We start from the raw sequence: 10,030 nt of genomic DNA on the forward strand, positions 1-10,030 counted from the left end.
CGTCCGCACCCCCTCCTGCAGCTCCAGCCGGAGCCGCCCAAACCCGGGCCGCCGCGCCCCGCTCCGCTCCTGCTCGGCGGCGAGGGCCGGCGGTACCTGTCAGCAGCTCGATCTTGTGCCCCAGCACCTTCATCGCGGCGCCCGGCGCTGCCCGGCTCGGGGGACACGAACGCGGGAGGCGAGGAGCGAAGTAGTCGGAGAGCGAGGAGCGAAGGAGGAGCTGCAGCCGGAGCCAGAAGTGCTCTCGCCGCCGCCCCCCCGCCCCATGCCGCGCTCCCCCCTCCAAAACGCTTTTAAAAATCCACCAATTGGACGACCGCGCACCCCTAAAAGGCGCCCGCCGCCGCCACCTGGTCGGGGTGAGCTCCGGGAGGCGGAGGGAGCGCGCGGGGTGGGTGCGGCGACGGCCGGGAGGCGACGGGAGGGGGCCGTGCGCCCGCAGCGGGAACAAAGAGGCCCCGCCACCCGGGTGTCGGGGTGGGGGCGGGGGTCGCGGGTCCCCTCTTGTCGCCTCTCGAGTGTCGCCTGGATCGTGGCCCTGGAGGTGCCGGGCTGGGAAGGCCAGGGGGGAGAGCCGGGGTGCGGTGGGGGAGGAGAGGGTGCCGCCCTCGCTTCGGGGAAAGGTGTCCTCCCGGGGCAGGGCGCCGGGCTCCGGTGGTCTGGGGTCGTGCGCTGCGGCTACTTCGGGGGAGGGGGTAGGGGGGTGGCTGCGGCCCCAGTGACAGAGGAGCGAGGGCGGCGCCAACTCACCGAGGGCGACGTGGGCCAGACAGACGCGCCGGCGGGAAGCCGAGTCTCGCCACCGCCGCCAACACGCGGGTGCGGAGGCCCCGCGCCCCTCAGCCGCGCGCAGCTCCCGGGGGCGGAGGCCGGGCGGGGGCGGGGCACCGCGAGGCGTGCCCGCGCGTGGGCGTGGTGGGTGGGGCGCTCGGCCCACGGGGTTGGCTGGACCCGGGAGGCCGTTCCGCAGCCACAGGGGGAGGGCAGGTGGGTGGATGCGGAGGCGGGCGACACCGGATCGTGGCGGAGACACTCGGGTAGGTCTCCACCCCTCCCTCCCGCTCCTCACCTCCCGCAGGCACCGGGAGGAAGGCTCCCCGCGGCTCGGACTCCGCAGGGTGCGGAGGGGGCCCCGCGCGCATCCTCCCGTTCCCTTGCAGCCGTGTGGCGTCGAGTTCCCGGGGGATGGGGCGGCCTCCGCCGCGGTCTTTGTTTAGATGACCAGGGGGAACCCCAGCCGGGAGGAGGCGGCACCCCTCCCCGACCCCGCCGCTGCCTGGGAACCGCTCCGGGAAAGCCCTGGGGGGTCGGGAAGAACCGGGCTCTCAGGGCTCTGGTCTTCAGAGCGCTGGGGTTTCCTTGGGGAATGCGCGCGGGAGAGACCATCTCCAGGCGGACGTTATGGGCCCCCAGCTACCCCTTCTCGCCACTCCTCCCCCGCCCCGGTGTGACAAGGTCCTCGGCCCCCTCAATTTGCTTCCACTATCCGAATGGGAAAGGGACCTGGGAGACCCCGTCTTCCTCAGGCTCACTCTGGTCTGACCCAGTGGCGTTGCTCCCACCTGCTGCCCCAAGGAGGGAGCGCTAAAGCCCCTGGATAAAGCCCCTGATGTCGGGAGAATGGAAATCTGATGACCTGAAAAAACGGACTTGGGCAACAGCTCAAGAGAAGGGCGCCTGGGGCCCAGTCGGGCTCTGCCCCTCCCGGATTCCAGCCTTTGTTTTTGTTTTTTTAACCCTCTCTCTGGTATATACGTCTGTATCTGTTCCTACTTATTTGAGAGAGAGAGGAAAGGAGAAAGATAAGCCTCAATCAGCTGCCAATGCCTCCCTTACGGCCTAGAACCAGGCCTGGAATTCACAACCTAGGTTTGTGCCTGGACGGGGAATCAAACCTACGACCTTCTGGAGAACAGGACAACACTCCAGCCACCTGCGCCTCCTGGCCAGGGCTCTAGCCTTTGGGCCTAGTTGCGCCGGCTCCCCTGGGTGGTCTGGTGTGGCTGAAGGGTGGGAAGTCCAGAAAATTCTGCAGCGCCTCCCAGACCCCTTCACTTGGGCTGCTTTGTGGTGAGGCCAGGGGAGCTGCCATGGCATCGAATTGATGGGACCACCAGTGTTGGCCGAGGAAGCTGGCAAGCTCCTGTGGCCCAGAGGGAGCCAGCCCTTAAGAACGTGGGCTGATTCTACAGCTTCCTGGCTGTGTGATGTCCAGTGGGTTCCTTAGCCTCTCTGAGCCTCCATGTCACACTGGGTGGAGGTGGAATGATGCTGGCCTCACAGGGTTCCCCTGAGAAGTAAATGACAGAACATAAAGAAAGTGCTCAGTATAGAGCCAGGCGGAGGGTTGACATGTTCAGCCAAAAGCCGCCTTTATTATTGACGATGAAACTGTTACCGCATCAGAGAGGTTTCCAGGCTCTCCTGAGTTCTACCCTTTTCAATAATTCTAGACCTCGTCATTGAACGCAACGAAGTCTTGGTGTCCCGGGGACACGATTCCCGAGGCCTAGCCTGTTCTGAACTTGTCAGAGGAGTGTAGCCCCCCCCCCCCGGGGTGGGGGCGGTTCATAAGTCTGCCACACAAGAGCTTGGAAACTGTGACCTGTCTGTCCACGTGTGGAACGGTGTCGGCCACGGCCTTGAACTCCTAGAGGCCACCCCCTGGGCTCAGATAATTCCTGAACCCCCTGTGAGCGTTCAGGTGAGCGAGGCTGCGGATTTGAACCCTAGAAGTGGAGACAACAGATGATGAAGAAATGCAGTTGCAAGAACAACCCCTCTTCCGGGGGGCCACTGCAGCAGATAAAGGTGCTGAAGAAAGGGGCGGGGAGAAGGCCCCGCCCCTTCTGGAGGACGGAGGGCGGGCTCTTAGCCCCTCCCCCTCCTTATCCTTCCTAAGGGGGCGTGGTGTTTGGGGACCGGCTGGATGCAGGGTGTTTAGCAGAGGAAAGCAGAGCAGGACCCAGGGCCCCGTCATTGCCGGGACTTATCCTGCAGCCTTGCTCCTAAGTACCATATCTTGTTGTGTATAATGTGCACTTTTAGCCCAAGTTTCTGAGGGAAAATTAAGGATGCACATTATACGTGGGGAGTGCCTGAAATACCTTGTATCTGGCCTTGTGTTTTGTGATTATTTGTTACATAAAATTTCTTGCAGTATTATACGCTAAAGTTTTTTATAATACAAAAAACTAGTATCTACATATACGTAAATAAACAATTGAATTAAAAATTAAAATGAAAGAGTTCTTTCCTAAAAGTTAGGGCCAAAACATGGGTGCACATTATACATGACAAAATGCTGCCCGTGTTGCTGCCTTCTCCGTACTTCCCTTCCCCCAGGTGTAAAATGGGCCAGGGGTCAGCCTGTTCCTCACCTGGAGAGGAGGCATGGCCTCGCCGAACCTTTGTTTCCCGTTTGTGAAACTCAGGCTAATAGGGCAGCCTGGGTGGTTGTGGCACGTCACCTAACCTTGGGCTAGGCTAAGCAGACAGGGGCTCTCTTAGGAGGGTGGACACTCTCAGGACCTCAGGAGTCATGGCCAACGCTGCAGGGCTAGTGTCAAAACCACTCCTGCCCATCCCTGGTCACAGATGCTGCAGCCGGCAGCACCCCTGGGCAAGGGCACAGCACACTGCCACTGGGGCCACAGCTGCCTCTGGGGCCCATGGGGGTGTTGCTCCCAAAGTAGCATCCTTGCCCAAGGTGGGATTCCTTGCGGTCTGAGCTCCCTCATGTTGCCGGTTTCTAACTCACAGTCAAGAATGGGTGTGTCTGCATTTGGGACAACTTGGACGGATCTGGAGAGGGTCATGCTAAGAGAAACAAGGCAGATGGAAAAGGACAAGGACTGTGTGATTTCGCTGATAATGTGGGCTATAAAACAAAAACAACAAATGAACAAACTCATGGATACAGACAACAGAATGGGAGTTAGCACAGGGGAGGTGGGGCGGGGACAAAGAAGATGGTAAAGGGGCTCAAAGACAAGGTGATGGAAAGAGACTAGGCTTCGGGTGGTGGGCACATGATAGAGTATACAGATGTCATATTAGAAAGTTGTACACCTGAAATTTATATAATGTTATTAACCAATGCTACCCCAATACATTTAAGTAAAAAAAAAGGTGTGTCTGACTGGAGGTGCCCACAGCACATACTCTGCCAAAGCTGCAAAGCTGCAAGGGAGGCGGGCAGAGGGATTCTCAGTTCCTCTAGTGGTGGGGGGCCCCACACCCATGGGAATGGCTTGTCAGACGCTGGTGGCTAAAGAGTAACCAGTGCCACAGGCATGTTGGGAAACCACTCTGAGGTGATGCACATGGGTCATCAATGCAGTGCCTGGCATGGAGGGAACACAAGATCTCTGGTCGCTGGGATTCATGACATGCCACAAATCCAGTGTCAACCAGCCATGCTCCTTCACACTCCAGTCTTCGTTCTGGGAGCAGGTGAAACACAAAAGGACCTTGAAGAGTGTGGTGTGTGTTGCCCTTCCAGAGGCAGAGAGCTCTGGTCCCAGTGCCAGGAGGACAGGTGACTGGGTTTTTCCATTGTGATGATGAATTGGGCTGAGTCACCCTCCCTCTCCAGTCCCCTCGTGACCATGACTGAGAGCAAATAGAAAGACCTCACAGGTGGAGTAGGAGAGCTGCTGAGCCTGCGGCCATGGAAACTTCCTCTCCTGGCAGAGTTGGGGGGCAGGAACTGTCCCCCCAACCCCAGTAACACTCCCCCTCTCTCTAATCCTGAGTCTCATAGCCCCCCAGGGCAAAAGTGGATCATTTCTCTTCCTTTATAAAGTGGGTTGAGGGCCTCTTCGGTGACAAACCCTGTCTGGGCTGGGGGGGTACACTGGAGAATCAGAGCTGACCAGGACATTGACCTTGCCTTTAGGGTTAATGCCTGGATGAAGGAAACCAGCACTGAGTCCCATGACATGGGGACTGAGCAGACTCTGCTAAACTGTGTCATTGAGGTTCCAGTGGGAGCCTGCAGGGGCCAGGAAGGGCTTCCTGGGGGAAGGGCCTGCAGGAGATGGGAAAGGAAATGGCTGGGCGAGAGTACCATCTATCCACCCACCTGCCCGTCCATCTGTCCATCCGTCTATCTGTCCATCCACCACCCACCCATCATACACTGGGTCAGCCAGATCCGGTGCTGAGCTGGAGAGGCACGGAGCTGAGTGCCCTGCACCCGGCCTCATGCCACCAGCTCCTGGATGCGGGTGGAGAATGCTGGGCCTGCCCCAGCAGAGGGTGAGGAGGCTGGAATGAGGAAGTGAGCAGGCTGCGTGCTGGCCTCAGTCTGGCTCTGGAATTTCAGCAATCACCGGATCCTGTGCCCCCTGCTCCTGGGCCACCCCCTTGCTCCTGTAACATGTCAGATCCCCTGGTGCAGAACCAGCCTTTTGCTCTCCAGGTAACTGCAGACACCCCATTTTCTCCTCCCTCGTCCCAGAGGACAACAGAATCTCCTCCGGTCCCCTTTGAAAAAGCCTTTTTATCTGCCCTGGAAGCTTCACCAAACAGTTTCCCGCTCCTACCAGCTGCCCTCTGCCCTACTCTGACGCATTATTTTATGGCCCATTACTCACCTCCTGCAGGCGCCCAGATGCTGCCTGCCAGAGCTGTGACCTTGCTGTGTCCCCTGGAGAGGGCCAAGGGCAGCTTCTTCCCCCTCACCTTCCTTCTGTTTCCTCCCCTCCCCCTCGAAGCTTCTTTGGATCCCAGCAGGCTCCTGGTGTGTGGCACAGCCTGTCCCCTCTCCCCACCCATGGGGACCACCTTGTGAGCAGTTTCCTCTCCTCTTTGCCAAGCCAGCCCACCCCCAGCCCACCCCCCGTGGCCTGCGCCCACTTCCCCAGCACAGCAGCCGCACCAACAGCTGCGTTCCAGAGTCACCCACCGCTCCACACGGCTCTGGCTCCGGTGGCCAGGGTGTGCGCAGGGGTGGGTGGCGTGTGTGGGCGTGCGTGTGTTGCGAGAGGAGGGTGTGTGTGGATGTCGTACACGGGGAGGGACTTGAGTGGCCTCTTGTGAGTGTTGTAGCCCAGAGTGTACCAAGTAAGGATCATCTTCCTCCTCCTCACCTCAGGCACTGAGAGGAAGCCTTTAGGTCCAGAGTTAAGGTTGGGAGGGGGACCCCCAGGGCCCCTGCCCTGTGTGATGTTGCGCAAGTTGCCTAATCTCTCTGTGCATCAATTTCCTCCTCTGTACCTCGCCGAGTCCCTCGGAGGACTCCATGAGACAGTGCAGGCGAAGCCACCAGCTCAGGGCCCGAGGAACAGTACATGCTGATTTACTGTCATCACACCTGCAAGTCCGTTTGTCACATGTGGCAGCCAAGTCACAGGTTCCGAGGACGAGGAGGTGACATCTTCGGGAGGCTGCTGTTCTGTCCCCACGGCTGCCGGCAGAAGTAGTCGCAGGAGTGTACAAGGACGTAGGCGCAATGGCTTCAAGTACCGGAAACGTGGGGACGGGCCGGAGTTCTGGGCGAGTACTATACCGCCACGCGGAGCAGGAGACAGAGGCCGTGAAAGGGTGTCCATGGCGTTTTGAACAAGAAACACAAATTTCAGAAATTCACAACTGATTTTATCAACAAATATTCTCCTGCCTCTCGTGAACCAGGAGCGGGGAACGCAGCCGTGAATTAAGCAGGAGGGGTGCAGCCCTGTTCCATGGAAAATCTATCCACAGAAACACACGCGTGCGCGGAGCCGTTTTCTGTGCAAAGCAAACACTGAATGAGGACCTTGGGAGGGGACAGCACCCAGTGAAAGTGGTGAAGAGGTGCCCTTTTCTTGGGGGTGTTTTCGTCTGGTCTTATCTTTGTCCACAAGTGTTTCTGGTTTCCGCTGAGAAGTGAACGCAGGTACGGTTATCAGCACAAGCTATCGATCCTGTCCCATTCCCTACCAGCGAAACCGCACCACCCACAAGACAGAGAGAAGGAGGAAAAGGAAAGAGGGAAGGAAAGCGGGAGGAAAAGACAGAACAAGCAGACTCATGTCAATGTGGAGAAGCCAGGGCTTGGGGGGCACTTGGCCACGCCTCTCGTGGAGCAGAGTGTCTCCCCGCCGCCCCACTGGCAGGTGCTGCAGGTGCTTCCTGTCCTCTCCTGTGGCACCCAGCCCTGTGCCTGCCTGTGGCAGGTGGGCAGGGACATACTGTCCACTAACTGAGTCGCAGATGGGCGAGCCGGCAAAGGTAGGTGAAGCCTGGGCAGGAGAAGTGAGGGAGCGTCGGGTCAGGGTTCTCTTTGACCCCATCTGACAACAGCCACACCCACCAGCCTCAGTTCCACACCACGGGTGCGTCTCCCCTCTTTTGTAACCATTTTGGCTCAAAGTCTGGTGGTCCTTCCCGAGCCCTCGGAAAGTCCTGGTTTATTTGAGAGGTTCCTTGGTTTGAGGAAGTGGGTGGAAATGCCAGGGCACTTCTTTTCCCAGGTGAACCTGTGGTTGGACACTTCTTTGCCTTGAGCTGCTACCCCTGAGCTGGCCTTTCCGCCCTGTGTCTCTGGGGCTGATACTTTGTGGCCATCGGGCCCAGGGACCCTTGATCCTAGGCACTGTCATCTCAGCCCTGTGGACTAAGTTCCCCTGATAAACACTGTCTCAAAATTGCAGGCCCGACAGACAGGCTGTCCGGGACCACGGCCTGGGAACCGACCAAAACGAGCCCGGTGTCCTCTCATTTTGCTCTGGGTTCGTACTGTCCCAGGAAAATGGGACCAGACCCGAGAATCTGAAACAGTCACACGTTTTACTCCGAGAACAAGGCCCCTCGGATCCCTCCGGCAGGCACAGCGGGAGTGCTCACTTCCCTGTAGTGCTCTCGGGCACAGAGGGACACGGGAGAACATCACTTCAGTTTGTTCTGATTTTCTCCTTGAACACCTGCTTCCCCTTTCCTGGACCTGTGGTTGGACAACATTCAAACTGCTCCAGAAGCGCAGGTCTAGGTGACGTGTCCCCACCCCCTTCCCGCTCTGTCCCCCTCTCCTCCCAGTTCCCCCTCACGCACAGCCTGGCAAGTTTCTGCCCCAGACCCTTGGGACTTGTTATGTACTCTGCCTGGAACACGCCCCCCCCCCCCCGGTGTTCTCATGTGTCCTCCTTTTCTGAGGTCTCTGCTCCAATGTCACCTTCTCGGGGAGCTTCCTGGACCACCCTCCTTAGAACTGCACCCCCACCCCATCCCATCACTCCCAAACCCCACCCCTGCTTTCTTTTTCTCCATGGTCCTTCCAAATAGATCACTTCTGTATTTGTGTACTGTCTACCTCCTTCCTAAGGTAAACCCCACGAGGGCATGGATTTATTTCCATTTGCCTGACACCATACACCTAGTCCTAGAATAATTATCACGTTATGTATCCCCAACCTCATAAACACGCTAATGATTCCACCCGGCTCTTCCACGTCTAGGAGTTTATCCCTGGGCAGTAATTGTAGATGTGTACAAAGATAGAGTTAGAAATGTTACAAAAGCAACGCACTGGGAATAATAAGAGCTGACATTTAATTAGTACCTACCATGTGCCAGCCCCTGTTCTAAACATTTGATGCCTGCAAATGCCTTAACCCTCAAAACAACCCACCACCCACCCCTGCTGCCTGGATTTTACAAGTAAGGAGCTAGGCGGAGGGACTAAAGGCAGTCCAGCAAGGATCTGACGTGGGGCCCGTATTCTCTTTTTTTTAAGATTTTATTTATTTATTTCCAGAGGGGAAAGGAAGGAGAGAGAAAGAGGGAAATATCAATGTATGGTAGCTTCTCATGAGTCCCCTGCTGGGAACTGGCCTGCAACCCAGGCATGGGCCCTGATTGGGAATCGACCCACAATCATGTGGTTTGAAGGCCCGCGCTCAATCCACCGAGCTACACCAGCCAGGGTGGGGCCCACATTCTTGACCACCAAGCTGTGCTCCAGCCATTTAAAATGATGGAATATTTGGGGGGCGGGGAGGGGACCGGCCATGCATCCCTGAATAGTATACAAATTGAGGGATCATGCACATCACTGAGAAGCAGCTGGCTTTATCAGGTTCTCCAAGACATCCAAGAACCAGGGTTGTAGAAGAATTCTCTACCTAAATAAGTCTGTGTGAACATACCCCACTAGTGGGTTGCCGATGTCTTTAAGAAAGGATTCTTGTAGCTTCCTTCCTTCCACATAAGCTTTCCGCTCTTGCCCCTAGATCACATAACAAGCTAGAAGAATTCATGCTAAAGATTCTTTCTTCAAATACATTTTATTTATTTTTGGAGAGAGGACGAGGGAAGGAGAAGGAGAGAAACATCAATGTGTGGTTGCCTCTCACGTGGCCCCTAGCGGGGACCTGGCCCACAACCCAGGCTTGTGCCCTGACTGGGAATCAAACCGTGACCCTTTGGTCCACAGGCTGCACTCAGTCCACTGAGCCACACCAGCCAGGGTTAAAGAATCCTCACATGGAAGAATTTTTAACAACTTGGAAAAATCTTTGTGACATAGAGTTGCCTGCAAAAAAACAGGTGTTTAAAAAGAGTGTACATTTTGACCACATTTTCATGAAAACGTCACATTTTACAGGACTTGCATAAGTAGATTCTATGTGAAAAGCCGTATTTCTGGGTGATGGAATTACAAGTGTTCTTACAATTTCTTTTCTGGTCTTGTTTCTATTCTTTACATTTTTTGCAAGAACGTAAACCACTTTCGCCATTAAACAAACTTTTCTTTTTTAAGGAAAAGGGCAGCTTTTGGGGAGAGGACTGGGTAGTGGTAGCGCTGTGGGAATCGTCAACAGCTCAAACCCTTGGGGAAGGTGAGTGGTCACACGAAATGTGACATCTCCACGTCAGAAAAACAACAACAGAAACACCACTGTTTCTGTTGCCACTGTTAAAAACAACAACAGAAACACCAAAGTAAGTGGCTGGCTAACGAGATACACTGCGAGGTAGAAAAAGGGGGCACAGGACACAGTGTGTGACAAGGCCCAAATACACAAAGGCCATCGCGAGAGAGTAT

The 10,030-nt window shown here is 56.4% G+C and overlaps 1 protein-coding gene across 2 annotated transcripts in view; it reads right to left on the minus strand.

Moving 5' to 3' along the window:
• NDRG4 (NDRG family member 4) overlaps positions 1–863 on the minus strand; it is a 30,987-nt gene extending 30,124 nt beyond the window's left edge. Inside the window, exon 1 of one of the 2 annotated variants that reach the window (XM_037041610.1) lies at positions 751–863. Coding sequence is in view for 1 of the 2 variants with exons in the window: in XM_037041605.1 (XP_036897500.1) it covers positions 97–133 (37 nt within the window). In the remaining variant the exon portion in view is untranslated. Of the gene's footprint in view, positions 1–96; positions 221–750 lie in introns of those variants that run through there. The other variant, XM_037041605.1, reaches the window with a different exon arrangement.
• Between the last annotated feature and the right edge of the window lie 9,167 nt (positions 864–10,030).

This window comes from Sturnira hondurensis, unplaced genomic scaffold (genome assembly GCF_014824575.4).
Source record: "Sturnira hondurensis isolate 20B ecotype Veracruz unplaced genomic scaffold, ASM1482457v3 Scaffold0003090, whole genome shotgun sequence".
NCBI classification, from domain to species: Eukaryota; Metazoa; Chordata; class Mammalia; order Chiroptera; family Phyllostomidae; genus Sturnira; species Sturnira hondurensis.